This window comes from Nothoprocta perdicaria, unplaced genomic scaffold (assembly GCF_003342845.1).
Source record: "Nothoprocta perdicaria isolate Ctin4 unplaced genomic scaffold, notPer1 scaffold_260, whole genome shotgun sequence".
NCBI lineage: Eukaryota > Metazoa > Chordata > Aves > Tinamiformes > Tinamidae > Nothoprocta > Nothoprocta perdicaria.
Genome location: NW_020455489.1, coordinates 490,415 through 506,088, shown reverse-complemented (window position 1 = coordinate 506,088; position 15,674 = coordinate 490,415). Strand labels below are relative to the sequence as shown.

Here is a 15,674-nt window from a genome sequence, read left to right as displayed (position 1 = left end):
AAATATTCTGAAATATTCTGAAATATATATATAGTGCATAATGAAAATGCATGTGTGTGTATAATACTTGTGTATGTGTTTTTTATCAAGGTGGAGAGAGTAAGCTTTGGGAAAAAAACAGGCTTATATTTATATATATTTTAAGTTCACTGGAGTACAGGCTGAAACCGTGCCCACCTCATTTGTGAGTCTGTTTGCAAGATTAAGAAAGTGAGGCGGGTCACAACAAAACAAGCCCTTATCCCACGGGCGCCTACGGCRTTACTGGGTAAATCATTACCAGGTCAGTGATTAACGCCAGGTCCTGGGGCTTGTGGAGGCGGTTCCGGAGAAGTCTCCTCCCTCCCGAGACTTTTTGTTTTTCCTGTTGCAGGAGGTAAGGAGCAAGGTTATTTACAGGTTTCTGGTTTGCCGCTGGCACAGCTTTTCGCCTGGGTCCAATGCAGTCCAGGAGCTGCAAGGCGAAGGGAGGATCTCGTCCCCTCTTGCCGTGCACAAAAATAAACCTCTTCCTAAGTGTGTCCCCAACATGGGGGTCCATGAAGGGGAAATACAGTGTATCGGGCATCTCCAGGCCGGGCTAGCTCAGGCACTGGCTCCGTGGTGCTGGAGGAGCAGCAGGTGGGTCACGCTCTTCTTTCCATGACCGAGAAAAGTTTGCGCTGCAAGTCACTCAGGGGACGGAAATGGGTGTTTCTGTCCCCATGGGCTGAAGTAACTTGAGGCCGAGCAGCGTTTTGAAGGGGWAAAAAACAGGCACCAGCTAAGAGGCACTGCGGGTTGTCCACCATCAGATAAGGCTGATGTGCTGTTTGTGGGCGGTTGCCGTAGGGTGTAGTAAGCAACAGGTTCTTGCTGCTAACAGGCTGAACTGCCTTGCAAGGGGGTTGTTTTGCTGTAGGCTGTCTCCCTTTGCAACCGGAGTTGAAGAAGCCCATCAGCTGCCTGTCAGTGCTGTAAGTCCTTGAGGAAGCTTGGCTTTACGTGCGTTGCTGTTGCTCTCAGATGTGTTCTCTTCAGCCTGAGAAGGCTCAGAGTGCCCTTGCTGCTCCGGGAGAGCACACGTTATGTTTAATATGAAGTAGTTATGTTTAATATGAAGTACGTCAGGAGCTGATGGGGAAGGGACTGGATTCGAGCCTTTCCATGGAAGATGTGCGCTGTAGCAGTTGATGTCAGAGGGGATCTCTGGATTGAGGACATCTAAACTCTTGCAGAAGAAAGGAGCGGTCGCACCGGTTCCGTTCAGGCTCTGCATCTTTGCTGGTGGCCGTGGGTGGGACCTGCAGCCCTACCTGCCRCTTCCCTCACGAGTGGCTTTGCACGGGCTGCTTCCTGCTCGGCCTGGTGTGGGCCGACTTCTCACTCAAGGCTGATGGGTCCCGGGGCACGTTGCCTCCAGCAGGACACAAGTCCCTTCGTTCCGTGTTGTCCAAGTGCTCGCCCGTTCCCCTGCGAATTGAGTCCCTTATTAACCGCYGGGCTTCTCTCTTTTGCTCTTTTAGGGGCAGGACGTGCTGAGTGGGACGTCATCCAGCGCACGTGAGGCCCGGCCGGGGAAGGAGAGGACGGCGGCCCTTGGGATAAGCAGGTAGCCACRTTGGCCACGTGTTCAGGGAGGGCTGCCTCAGGCCTGAGGTGCAGGGGAGAGGAAAAAGAAGGCARCCCCATTCCTCCTCATCTCTCTTGGGACACGTATTCCGGGTGGTGTTGAAGATCTGTGAGCTTGCCACAGGCCTGGATGTGACTTTTGCCAGGAAAACTGGCCCGGTGGTGTGCTTGGGTATCTTCAGTTGTTCCCAGCAGCTGTTTGGCCTCCCTGACAAAAAAACACGGGGTGAGATGGGGAAAGGAGTCAAGTTAAAGATAGAAGTAAAGGTGAGGAACCTCAAGGTAAGGTGTCCCCAGAAAGCTCAGCTGCTCTAGCGACGTGTTGCTCCCACCACCAGGGGAAGGATCTGCTCAGGTGACCCAGCAGATCCAGCAGCAACTCCACAGGGAGAAGGTGGTTTTACCCCCTGCCCTGGCACGAGCCCGGGGGAGGAGACCAGGAGTTCAGGGTGCCTYTGAGAACCTTGAGAACCTCCTTGCAGCACCCCTTGTCTCTCGAGCGCTCTAAGCAGGACGTTTGCTTTGCTCTTCACCTTCTCGTAGCTAATGGAAAAGGGTTATGGGAACATTGGGAAACTTTTTAAAAAAAGTGCTGGGGCCTCTATTCCACGTATCTAAAATGGTCTGTTGGGTTATAGCAAGTGTTTGTGCATGAGAGGGGCGTATTAGCCCCTCTAATTATCGCTGCTCTTGGTATGTTTTTCTGCTTGTATTCTTCCGTGGCCTTTTTTAAAATGAGGGCRAAAGGAAATTGTAGCTTTGGTTGTGAAGCGGTTTGGCTTTTTGAGGCTTTTTGGGTTGTCTGGATTTTTTTTTCCTGTTGTTAGAGAACCTCCAGCCTCCATTCAGTACCTCACTAAATGTCCTGCTAAGTGACAGGCTAAGAAAAAAATATTCAGGGGCAGTTCTGGGTAGTTTTAGGAAGCTAGTTCCTAAAAATCAGTATATTCCCTATGTGGGACATAGAAGTAAAGCAATATTTAGTTCATGATAACTAAATAATGTTTAGTTGTGTGATACTCCATTCAGAAAGTCAATGTGTAACCCTTTCCCTTGGCAGTGCCAAGTCAGATTTTCGCTCTCTGATTGCATGTACAAATGTCAATTCCCCTGTGTTTAAAAGTAAATTTAAGAGTTAAAGTTATTCTTTTAGTTGCTGGACAAGAATCCTGAAGACTCTTGAATCCAGGTAACTAAGTTTTCTTAGAAGTGAAGTTATAAAATRCTTCAAGGTGCGTTGTTCCTTGGAGCAAAGCTTTTAACCGAGAAAAAAGGTGCTTTGATTCCTTTGATACACAGAATTGTCTTTTTTTTTTTTTTCTTTTTTTTTTATCCTTTAAAAAGAACGGTTTGTTCTTGCTGAATGTTTAACAGCAAAGCAGGTTCCTCCTTTGTAAGAAAGATGCTGCACTTAATGCTCACAACGTAATGCAAAGTCTAACAGAGCCAGASCAGGTTTATTTAGGCTGGGGAAGCTGATCTTTGGGGATGGGTGGATARCTGCAACTGTTGTTAATGTGAAACTTTGCTGCCCGCTGAGCGCCCCTCAAGTGCGTGCCCTCCGGTAGGGGACAAAAGTCCCATTTGAGTGAATTATTAATGCTGATTCCACAATAACCGGGCCTGTTGCTTACGAAAGCGTGTGCATTTATATTTCATGTCTCTGCCTGGCCTGAATGTTTTATTAAAAAAATATATAGTGCCAATAACCCGAGATGGGCAAATTCCCCTTGAGTTGTCTCTGCTCTTGTACTCCTGTGTGGCTTATRACTTAGTTGTGAGGAATGATGCAGGCTTACAGGTCTAGATCAAGTAAAATCGGGTCCCTACACTGCTCTATCATTAACATGGAGTAAAACCTGTATTAAAACACCTTTTTTTGAGTGTTGTTACAGTACCGCCTAGGGTGCTCTGCATGTTCCGTCAGCATTTTTGCTGCAGTACCACTAAATCCCCATTCAATATTTGCAGATGTAGGTGTTTTCAGACCAAACGAAGGGTCTGGGCTGGCTGAGGGCAGGTAATAACATACCTGCTTTTACAGTCTGGTTTTGCACGTCTTTACGTCCTGCAAAATCTTTGCTCCACCACTGCAAAGCCCCACTAAAACAAAAGAAACCCCCTTATATTCAGGCTCCTGTGACTCCTCAATATCTTTTGGTGTGGGAAACCTCCAAAGCCGCTCCGCTTGGTTTTCCATGTCTTAAAAATGCCTGTTTTTAAGATGCCTCTACTCCCAGCGTGAGGAATATTGGTGGTGCTGGGGGACTGCGTGTGGGTTTTCAGGATCTGGTCTATGGTAGCAGGTTGTCCCCTAAGATCCCTCATTAAAAGCCCTCCTTCCACCCACTTGAGGAGATCTGGTGCATGATGTTCTCGCCCACTAGGTCTTCTCCAAGGGAACAAAGACAYTGTCCAGTGCCTCATGACAAGCTCTTGCCTCTTGTTCTAAATAGATATGGATATCCATGGTGGCGTGGMAGCCAGCGTGTGTTCTGTGGCCTGTTATGCTTTTCCAAAAATGCTGGAAGACCGGGAAGCGCTGGGATCGCTTGCTGGACGTTCTTGGGAGGGAGATTTTGGAGCGGTTGACGTTGGTGGAGGTCACCCCTCGCCGTGGTCCCTCTTGGAGAGGAGCAGTTGAGAGTAGATAGTGGACGACACTAAGATCTGCTGACCAAGCTAGAGACAGATCTGCTCCGGGAGGAAATGTCTTGGGAAACAGGGACCCCGAAATGGGAGAACAGAGCTAGAGTTGCTGTCCCTTTCCCTCACTCCTTGTTGCTTCCAGTGGGAGAGATGTTGGGATCGGAGCGGAGAAGAGAGATGTTTGACCTCTCCATCAGCGCTGACCTACCTACCTACCAGAAATGATGCTGCTTATGCGTCCTCTTCTCCCTTTCAGAGCAGGCATCGACACGGGAGATACGAAAGCAGATGAATAAAGACACACCTGAGGATTCTTCCCTTTGACCAGATTAACAGGGTTGAAAATGAACAGGCTGCTTTTTGGGTAGGTTTGTGAGAAGTGACAGCTGAAAGGCAGAGATGAGCGTCTGTCCTATCTAGATATCTGGGTATTTACAGTTGAACTCTGGGGACTTGGAGGCTTTTTGATCTAGTTCTGCGGTGTTGGCCTCCAAAAGGAATATATTTGAAATAAAATATTTACGTGGCTAATGAAATATGGAAATATATTATTCTAGGCTGGGTTTCCAAGGGCATAAACACAGTCTGAGGTTGTTTTACCCAGGAGGAAAGGAGGCTGGGAGAAAGCAACTGCTGTGGCCGCTATCTGCTCTATCTTCAAAACATCAGCACCAAAAAATAAAGCAGTTGATTTAAGTTGTTGATGCAGGGATGCTATATATTCATTTATTCCTTTTAATTTCTCTTTGGCGTTCCTTTTTCGAATCTGCACGGCTGGGTTTGTAAAATCTGCTGGAATGTGCATTTTAAAGCTAAGATCAGCCACGAGACCGCTCTCGGTTTCCCTGGGCCAGACTTCCCGTTTTGCTTTGCTATATAGTTCTTGTTCTTGCCGCTACTTTGATTTCCAGAGGGTCACCACAAACGTGGCTCTCAAACACCGATGACTTTTAGTCATTTAAAAACCCCTCGAAACACCATGGGTCCCTTAACCAACTTAAAATACGGAGCAACTTTAAATATCTCAAGCCTTTTCCTCTTTTCCATTTCTGTTGCGTGTCCTACCCCATCCTCTGCCCGTTTCCACATCTCATGGGAAAAACAGATTYGTTCTGTTGTTCTGTCGTTCGTTCTTTCTTTCTGCCCGTTTTTATCTGTTTTCCCGCTKAGTCTTCTCCTGCTTCCCTGTGACCATAAGGAGGTGTGGATGGGAGGAAGGGAAGTGCCGCCTTGTGCGTTTCAGCACTACGATGAGCTGAGAGGTTTCATGAGGACACACAGATCTATTTCGAGCTCTGCCCCATCTCCAGCTGACCCAGATCCTAAATTATAACTACCCAGTCACTGGGAAGAGAGGAAAAAATACACGTTTTATAAAGACCCAGTATATTGGAGATGACTGCAGAGCCTCCATGTCTTCCAAGTGGCCAGACTTGGAAATACTTAGCTACTTTTGCCACCAGTGAAATAGTTCAAAGGGTTTTTGTGGCCCCTCCATAACAGGGTTACAAGTGGCTTCTTCGAAATTCAACGTTGGTTTGGCTTGCTGCTTTTCCTCAGGGGCAAATTACCTTTTTCATGTATTATTAGTCGCAACTTTCTTGAATGGGGCTAAAAGTGGAGGAGTGTTTTGGGTGGAAATGGGGGTTTGCTGGGGTGGTGGCCTTTCAAAACTCATCCAGTGCTGCTTATGTTGCAGGTGTTATCTTATTTAAGGACTTGCCTTAGAGGTCAGGTGTGGGGTGTGGGGTGCAAAATCAGATTTACCCTTGCACTGATGCCCTTGTAGCAGGTGGGGAGCATGGGCTGCTCCTGCCTGCAGAAGGGTGGCCAGCATCTCGCGTGTGGGTCAGTCCCATTCACTACAGGTGACTTCTCTTCGGCTCTGCAGCCCAAAATAGTTGTCCTGTGTGCACGTGCATGCCCACGAACAGCGTGCATACGTGCCTTTGTAACAGATTTTGAGGTATTCAGCTGCTGTGTTTCTCCTCTGAAGATAAGTTTGCYGCTTCTGGAGGAAGCGATTGCAGCGGTGACTCAGCCCCTGTTGCTATGAGCGGTTTCTGTTCTGCTCTGCGTGTGCAGAAGTCCCAGCTTTCACCCCGGATGGGTATAGGACGATTTCAGGAGTCGCCCCGGGAAGCACGGAGCCCTCCAGAGTGCACGCTCTGCAGGGGCGTGCAGCTCCCCACGGCCGGTGCCCGTCTCCGTGGGCTCCGCCGAAGGGCGCGCGGTGCCTTTCGCCACGCGGGTTATTGCTCTCATTTCTATAGTGACTGTTGCCTTGGCAGCTACGGTCCTCGCCCGGGGAACGAAAGCAKCGGATAAGCGGCGGGAAGGCGCCGTTTGCTTCGGAAGGCTGTGCTCGGGCTTTGCCTTTGCTGATGCTGCATACGYCCAGGACGCAGCTCCGTGCAGGTCTTCCCTTTGCAGGCGGATCCTGTCTTTCAGACAGCGTGGTAGGTGCTCTCAGGCTTGGTCATCAGACCCGATCATCTCCTCAAAGGGATGAAGAAAAACCTCCTCTCAACAGGGGACCGTTTGCTAGTTCTCGCCCTCAGATTCATGCCTAGCTAATGGCTCCATTGCCCCGTGGGCTGTGGTGTCCCAACCCTTGGTGGATGTGGTGGAGCCAACAGCTTTGCTTSCCCCAGCAACGTGCCGCCGAGGTGGGACAGGATCCGCGAGGCTCCCGCTGCGCGTCGGCGGTCGCCGGGATTGCAGGGTGGTGGTTGCTCACGCGGGCCGCGTCTCGCCTTGCCCGGCCGTGCCGGGGAGGTCCCAGGCCCTGGCCGTGCTCTGCGTCACCGCTATCACAGCGCAATACGATGGTCATCGCGTCATTATTTATAGGCGGTTATCAGATACGGTGCCCTGAGCAGAGCAGAGGGGCTTCCTCCTTTGTAAAACCGACACAGCGCCTTAGGCGGGTGCCTTGGGTACCCCGTCAAGGCGAAAACAGGACCCAAGGGCGCTCGTTGCTCTTCCCCTTTTGATAGTGACCTTGGAAAATAAAGCCCGTCAAGCTTCTGAATGGTGACCAGACCCCTCTCTTTTCATTAGCAGCACGGCCGAGGGCCGGAGTCTTCCTGCAGAACACGCTTGCCGTTCCTCCTAAAGCTGCCACAACAGGTATCATTGGCTTAGGCGGTGTCCGGGGTTAAAGATGCGCCTTCCTCCTTTCCCATTCCAGCTTCCTGGCCTTTTCCGAGGGAAAAGGCATAACACGGCCCCACCTTGTGGCGTGGGAGTGAGAGTTTGTTCCTGGCCTTCATTGCCAGGCGGCTCCTTGGCCTTTTGTTGTCTTTAATCCCGTGGCTTCGCTTTTGTAGTTGATCGCAGGGTTTTGTTTGAATTGGAATGTAGAAGTATGGAAATAGAAGCTATAAATGTAGAAGTATGGAGTAGAAGCTATAAAACTCATCTTGGAATGAGGCTAAACATCTGCTCCAGCAGCCTTATTATTGCATGGAGCTCGAGTATCGATTAAGGAGCAGAACTAGTCGGGATCCCTTCCCTCGACCGTTGGAGTAATGCGTGCAGTGCCAACCACCTAATGCCCTTGAATCAAACGCAGCAAGCTCAGAAAGCTCTATATGTGCAAGGCTGGCGCTCAGACTGATTAATCGTTTTCTCCTTTTTTTTCCCAAGCAGTCTTTTGGCAGGAATTCTGCCCTTGGACGGGGTTCCAGGCTCTTAGTAACCGCCCCGTGTGTTTTCTCTTTGCCTGTCTTCCCGCTAGAGAGAAGAACGCGAGCGCGAACATGAAGTGAAGCRATTCCTATGCGGGCCCCCGCGCGCCCCTGCGGCACACGGGCACCCGGCGGCGGCCGAGCAGCTTCCACGGACAGGATGGAAAGGCCCCGGAGGAGCCTCCCGCCGCGCCGGCGCCGCGGCCACCGCTGCCCGCTTTGAGACCCATGCCAGGCCCTGCGCGGCGTGCCCGACGCGATGAAAGAAGTGGCGTCCTGGTCGCCCGAGGAGGTGGCGCGCTGGCTGGCGGAGAATGCCGTGCCCGAGTACTGTGAGCCGCTGCGGAGCTTCACCGGGCGGGACCTCATCAACCTGACGGCGGAGGATTTCGAGCAGTCGCCGCTGGCGCGCGTGTCCGCGGACAGCGGGCAGCGGCTGCTGCACATGATCGAGGYGCTCAAGATGGCCCACCACCTGGAGGCGCACAAGAACGGGCACGCCAACGGGCACGCGCACCTCGGCGCCAAGGTGCAGCTCAACGGGATGCCCAACGGCTACAAGAAGGAGATGATCAAGATCCCCATGCCGGAGCCGGAGCGCTCGCAGTATCCCATGGAGTGGGGGAAGACTTTCCTGGCTTTTCTTTATGCACTTTTTTGTTTCATCTTCACCACGGTGACTATCTCGGTCGTTCACGAGCGAGTGCCTCCCAAGGAGGTGCAGCCCCCGCTCCCGGACGCGTTTTTTGATCACTTTGATCGGGTGCAATGGGCCTTTTCTATTTGTGAAATCAACGGCATGATCCTTGTAGGACTCTGGTTTGTTCAGTGGCTGCTCTTAAAATACAAGTAAGTAAAGCTGTTAGGAACCCCAGGGCTGAGTTGCGACGGCTTTTGGGGGCTCGGGTCCTGGTTTACACGTTCACGCCTGGATAAAAYGGGGCTTCTCACCGTTTTTTGGGTTTGGGGGTCCCAAACTGAAATAGATAGTGGTGTCTCTGCATAGGTTTAATATAGAGACCCTACCTACGTTACGGAAAAGCAAATATCGACAGACTCTTTCCTATTGCTTTACATAGTTGGAGCATTTTATCTAAAAACCATTATGTGCTTTATGGCAGTTGCCTTCCTCGAAGGACAACCTCTAAAATGGCCAAGTTATTCTAGCATTTATTTTTATTTGTGGGACTCTGGCAGACTGTGGAATTGATTTTTGCTGTTTTTTTTTTGATATTACTGTTTTTGGTGGGTTTGGAAGCTGCTGCCCCTGGCGTGTGACAGCTCGGGGCTGGGCTTGATGGGCGCCTTTGGGTGGCGAATGCCCAAGCAGAAGAGGAGTAGCACTTTTGTGGTTATCACCTCCCTCGGGAACTAATGCGGGAAGGGAGAGAGGAGACGGATCCAGCAGGACCTCCCTCTCTTTTCTAACCCCTGAGGATTTGGGAGTCACCCCTTCAAGATGTGAAGAGATGAAGTGAAGGTGGCCAGGATGAAGCCCCCTCCTAGCTTAGTTAGGTGACCGAGTTGTTCAGTCTGGGTTCAGTCTGCACCCTCCTAGGATGGTAAAACCCCTGCTGAACCCATCACACAAGCACCGGATGGTTGTTGTAAAGCCTGACGAGTTGTCCTGGCCAGTGATAAGCTTAGAGGATGTAGTTGTTAACTGAGGTTGCCTGCTGCTGTTAAATAAGACCTCCTAATTGCAAGGAGAAGGAATATACCCTATTTGAAGCCAAAAAAAMCGTGGCTTTTGCATCTTTTTATATAATAGGGTACACACAGCGCTGTGACACAATGTTTTCCAAGCTAAGTACACTCAGTACAACCAGWTAGTCTTGCACTGTATGTCTGCTTCACTGCGGTTGTTTGCAGCTTCTCTGGTAGGAGAAGACACCCAGAGTTGTTGCTGGTGCGTGAGCAGTTGCAATGCAAGGATGCAGGTAGCGTTTGCTCTTGTTTTGGGGAGTCCTGTCAAACTATTTCTTCTAAAACAGCCTTGTGGAATAAATACACGTTTCAGCTTATAACAAACCCCCCTCCCAGTGTTTTCAGCACTTGCACAGGCTCTCATGATGCAGTCGTTAAGTTTCCCACAATCAACCTCCTGGGTCACCTTAGTYGAGTCGCTGTGTGTTACTGGCGGGTAAAGCATGGGAAACTTTAACAAATAATTTAGTGTCCTGGGGTGCAAAGTGATCCCCACGGCTGCAGCACAAGTCCCGAGCTTCGGAAGCACCCGTGAAACCTTGCTGCCTCGTGTGTTTTATTTGCCTTTGCCTATTCCGTTTGCCTTGAGTGACCTCCCTTTCTTTATTCCTCTCCTTCTCTTTTCTCTTCCAGGTCTATTATAAGCAGAAGGTTTTTCTGTATAGTTGGCACACTGTACCTGTACCGGTGTATTACCATGTACGTAACTACACTCCCAGTACCGGGCATGCATTTCAACTGCTCTCCAAAGGTAAACTTCTCCCTGTCCTTCCCTACTGCAATCTGGATGTTCTCCTGTGTTCTCTCCCCAAATTTCGAGYAGGGCTTTCCCAGTAACCGCTGCTAAGTTGAAGATACTGATGTGGCGTGAGGAGGGCTTCCTTCTGCAGATGCTCTGCGTGGCCTCTCCGTGGAGGTGTTGATGGCTTTTAGGCAGTGCAGGCATTCCCACCCGTTTTGAAGGCCCCATCTACCCCGTTTCTGTAGCACTGCTTGTGTGACGGGCTCTTTTCCCATCTCCACCAAACCAGCTGAAGCACTGAGGCCCATGGAGGTGCTATGTGGGACTTGAACAACTCTGTGCGTTACATCAGAGTACACATTGCGTTTGATAACGCCCCAACAAGACCTTCAGACTGGTTCAGCCTGAAGCTTTCTGTCCCGTTGGCCTCTTGGAGGTTACAGCTTGGGATCTTCATCCGGTCTCAGGGCCTGACTTRGTCTCCCATGAGAAGCTCCTTGGGATTCTTGATGTCCCGCAGGAGGCAAGGTCCACGTCGCAGTCGCAACCATCTATGACCCGCAAGGCCCCCGGGCTTCGTGTGCACAGCCCGGGGTTAGAGGCCATCTAGCAAAACCCTAGATCAAGCTGCTGGCTTGGTTGGTGCGTGTCCTGGCACTCCTGTCGACGGGTCGTGCGGGAACACATCAATCTGCAGGGCAAACAGAGCCGCAACGCTTCACTTCCCGGGGAAGCGGCGCCAACAAACGCTCGACAATTCGGAGCGGTTGCCAAGCCGCGTGTGGCTTCTCAAGTGACTTAAGACTTATTAAAGAGAAGCCAGTGAGAGAGAAATCAACATGGTGTTTGATCGGTCTGCCATTACGAAACAAAAATACATAAATAAAAGCAGATATTTATGAACTTTTAAACGAGTAAATCTACCCTTTTTGGAAGTCTGCGGTGTTGGCGCGTTGGCCCCATTACTCACAGTCAAGCCAAGCCTACGTTTGCCCTCTTCTATTTCCAGGATAAGTTTCTACTGCTAATAATAGCAAGGGTTTCTTGAAAGATATAAATATGTTGGTGGGGAAAAAAATAACTTCTCATCGCCTCATTGAAGGATGTGTAACCGGAAAGAGTTGGCATTTGGGAGCGTTTTAATGCTCGATTAGGAGCTGTTAGCAGGAAATATTTCATCACTCCGAAGGATCTCGCATAGATCCCTCCCAAAAATGCCATCCATACTTAAATTAAGAATAAACCTTAAAGTAAAGGCATAGCATGGCTGGATGAGTGCACCCTCCAGGCTCACCTCCTAGTTTGTAGCTAGTCTGGATCGACCCTGTCGGATGTTCAGGAAGGCCCCTCTTACTCATGGGGACTCTTCTTGGGCGTCTTGGGTGAGACCTTCTCCCTGGTGCACAAAACCCGCCTCTGGGCAGCTGGATGTGTGGGATGGGTCCGCTCTTCCCCGGGATTATCGTGTGCAGGGCCAGCGCTGTYGCCGACAAGCTGAATTTAATTAAGCCTCATTTATTCAGAGTGTGCTGCCTCCCTAACAGAAGGAAAAACAGATGTTTGGAGAACGTGAGGAAAAACGTCTAATTAGAGCTGGGATCTTTCTAATTACTGTTTTTGTGGAGCTTTTTTTCTTTCTTTCTCTCTTTTTTTTTCCTTCCCCAAGACTTTTATATTCCAGAATTGGTAGAAAAGCAGATTTTTTTTCCCCTAATCCTCCCTCTATATCTGTGGCCTATAAAAACATAGATACAAATACATAATGAGAAATAAGAAAAAACTGTCTGAACCCACTGCCTCTGCTTGAAGATSCTTCCTAAAATCCTCCTGCTGCTCTAGAGCCACAACCATTAGTTAAAGGCAGAACCTCTATGAAAACTTAGACCTTTAAGCAGAGCAATAGTATATCTAAAATACCAGAAAAAAAACTGTTTTTGCTTGACAAAAAGCTGTTGACAGCATTTTAGTCCTCTTGCAGGCACTTTTTTGGTTAGCTATCACACTGAAAAGATGGTGTCTTTATTAGAAGTGACTGAATAAAGAGTTTGCACTTCTGCACCAACTTGCACCTGTGCACACATATATTTGTTTAGATAAAATGACCCGTTCTCCTTCAATCTCTTTAGTGATCGTAGAAAAAGTCAGAAGACCCTCCAAGTTTAATATTCGTAGGGAAATTTTACTAATTTCCTTGCCTTGGGAATGTTCCAAACCAATATTCTAGGCAGATGGATGTAGGAGAAGAAAGTTTCCTGCTATATCCGTGATATTATCTTTATCATACGTGCAAAGGATGAATCAAAAATAATTCTTGTCTCTATTCCTGTCCTTTCCCTCCTCCTAGAAACACATTGCTAGCCTCGAGGAGAAGTAAGTCATAGCATTTTATTGATGAAATTCTCATCCAGCAACGCAAACAAGACTAAACCATCTCCCCAAYGATGGGGAAAGATGCTTGCTGATGCCCTGCTTGCAACTCCGTAGGGTTGGCACTGACTTGCTCCTCTGTTTTCTGCTTTCTCCCCCCAGCTTTTTGGAGACTGGGAATCCCATCTGCGCAGGATAATGAAGTTGCTCGCTGGCGGAGGGCTGTCCATCACGGGCTCCCACAACATGTGTGGTGACTACCTGTACAGCGGCCACACCGTCATATTAACGCTCACCTACTTATTTATCAAAGAGTGTAAGTTCCCTGCCCTTCCTGCTGCTGTATACGTTCTCCCCACGCCAAAACATTGCTCTTTTCGTCCGTAAACACAACGCGGGCAGAAATGCATGCTTTTCCAGGTAAATTCTTAGGAATTCGGTGACGTGGCACTTGGGTAAAGCTTGGAGACAGAGTARAAGGCTTTGCCATGCAGATGCATGCACTAGATGATCTCTGGAGGTCCCTTCCAACCTTAATGACTCTGTGTCGTGCGGCCTCTGCTGACGATAGCAGTGGTCTCGAGCGGTCGTGACGTGAGGCGTCCGAGTCATCGCTGCTCGTGCTTCTTTGCAGATTCTCCACGGCGCCTCTGGTGGTATCACTGGCTTTGCTGGACGCTCAGCATGGTTGGGATGTTCTGCATCCTCCTTGCTCATGACCACTACACTGTGGACGTGGTGGTGGCTTACTACATCACTACACGACTCTTCTGGTGGTATCACACCATGGCCAACCAGCAAGTGAGTAGCCCCTGCTCTTCGGATCTCCTTGTTTTCCTTGTATTCTGTGGTTAGACTTTGGTTTTGCAAAGCTACTGATGGTTGCACATGAGATGCAATGAATTCCTACAGGTAGGGCTCTCTTCCATAATTATTTTCTCCATTTATCTCCGCGCAGGTGCTAAAAGAAGCTTCCCAAACTAACCTCCTGGCAAGGGTCTGGTGGTACAAGCCCTTCCAGTACTTTGAGAAGAACGTCCAAGGAATCGTACCTCGCTCCTACCACTGGCACTTCCCCTGGCCGGTGCTCCACCGGGGTAGGCAAGTTAAATACAGCAGATTGGTGAACGACACATAACAGCGTGTCCAAAAGACAAAAAAAAACCCACAACGTGGGGGGCAAGGACCTGTCCCAAGTGCTAAGAACTCCGTACGAGAAGATGCCATAAAACAAAACAAAAAAACCCTGCTCCCTAACCCTTTCTTTTAACAGTTACCTTGACTTTAACCTATTCAGTTACCTGGTAAGCACTGTGATCTTTTTTTCTCTCCAAAGGATCTGCGTTGGACAACAATAAAGAAAATTTAACTTATCATGCACTGTTATACATTTCTTGTTAATCGATTTGGGATTTGCATTACCCATCACCATGTTCCTTTGTATATGATGCGACAGCATAGATGAAAGCTTTTATATCATAAGTTCTGGTCTTTCCAGTCACGTCTGGGAATAAAGCATATTATTTTCTTGGGAAAACATACTTTTCATATCTCTTGCCCCAAAGATTGGGCTGTAAGCCATTTTCTAACAAATGACTCTGTGAAGGTTTCTAAATTACCTGCCTTGGGTAAAAATGGAGAAATCTTTCTACCTGTTGCACCGAGACAAATATAAGATGATAGACACAGGAAGGTTTGGGAATCTCGATTTTGTAGAATCTGCAGTGACTGTGTCCAAAAGTGTGCAAAAAAAAAAAAGGAAAAAAAAAAAAAAAAGATGTAGAGTGATTTTCTAAGTATTTCCTAACTTTATTTTTCAAAATGTGTATGAAGATTAAATATAAAAAGATTTTTACATGTCAGAGAATAGAGAGTTAAAATTTAAAAACAAAAATGCTTCTTGGGAGAAAGAGATTTGTCTATGTTTCTAGTGCCTTTCTTGTCTTGATTGTACGGTCAGTAGGCAGACATAAATGTTTTTATTTAAAATAAAGTATTCCATAAAAGCAGAGTATATATACTGTATAATTACTAATTTTTTTTTTTTTTTGCATTTATAGCTAAATTAAACTGGAAATTTGCTTATAAGGTTGAAATTGCCATGTGTAGGGAAAAAGCAAATGTAGAGGGTCTGATCTTGTTCACACATTGTGGGCAGGTCGTATTAAAAGATATCACTTTATTGTCTACTTGGTAGCTGTATTTAAAAAAACAAAAAAACAAAAAAAAACAGCCATGAATTCCTGTTTTTTAAGAATTTTACAAATGATCACTGAGTGAACTACGAATGGTTTCTCCAGCCCGTGTTGAAATGTTGTTGCAAAACAACAAAGATAATCTATTTCTTTAAAATATTTGTGCAGAAACTGCATGTAATTATACGTTTCACTCCTACCATACATAATGTATGTCTGGGGAAATATTCTATGCTACGTGCAGAACATGCCAATGTGCAGAACAAAATAGATTTTTTAAGAATGAAGAAGAAAAATATATATAAATATATATATATATATCCAGTCTGTATTTTACGTGAAACAGAGTTATCTTCTGTAGGGTTTTTGTGTATTCACAAGGTGATATTTGTATTGTAAAACAAAAAATGGTGAAGGAAAATAAAAAGGCTTTTAAAAAATGTAGTTTCCTTTATCTTTTTGATATTAATTTTAAATTTGAAGCTAGGCTTATTCTTTATTCCTCCAAGCCTTGTCTTTAATTTTGTGTGTTATTGCACTGTAGGCCCTCAAAGCTGGACTGTATGGAAACTGCATTGACTTTTTTTTTTTTTTTAATTGCTGTTCTCGATTTGGCAAATCAGTGCCTTATTTGAAATATAAATGCTATGCAATAGATTCTGATCTTTAGGGGTCTGAGAACGGATCTAAGAAGCTTCCTTGGAACCATCA

At 47.6% G+C, this 15,674-nt stretch overlaps 1 protein-coding gene and 1 long non-coding RNA gene across 2 annotated transcripts in view; both read left to right on the top strand.

The window, feature by feature from the left end:
* Positions 1–1,556, top strand: part of LOC112948434 — a 20,378-nt gene extending 18,822 nt beyond the window's left edge. Inside the window, exon 2 of the long non-coding RNA XR_003249621.1 lies at positions 1,506–1,556. This is a non-coding gene — a long non-coding RNA (uncharacterized LOC112948434). The remainder of the gene's footprint in view (positions 1–1,505) is intronic.
* Positions 1,557–8,165: 6,609 nt separating this feature from the next.
* Positions 8,166–15,397, top strand: SGMS1 (sphingomyelin synthase 1). The gene is made up of 5 exons (XM_026040669.1): positions 8,166–8,801; positions 10,293–10,410; positions 12,931–13,084; positions 13,403–13,569; positions 13,727–15,397. Exons 1-5 carry the CDS (start codon positions 8,212–8,214, stop codon positions 13,904–13,906), a joined length of 1,209 nt encoding a protein of 402 aa, XP_025896454.1. The 5' UTR covers positions 8,166–8,211; the 3' UTR covers positions 13,907–15,397.
* Positions 15,398–15,674: the final 277 nt, after the last annotated feature.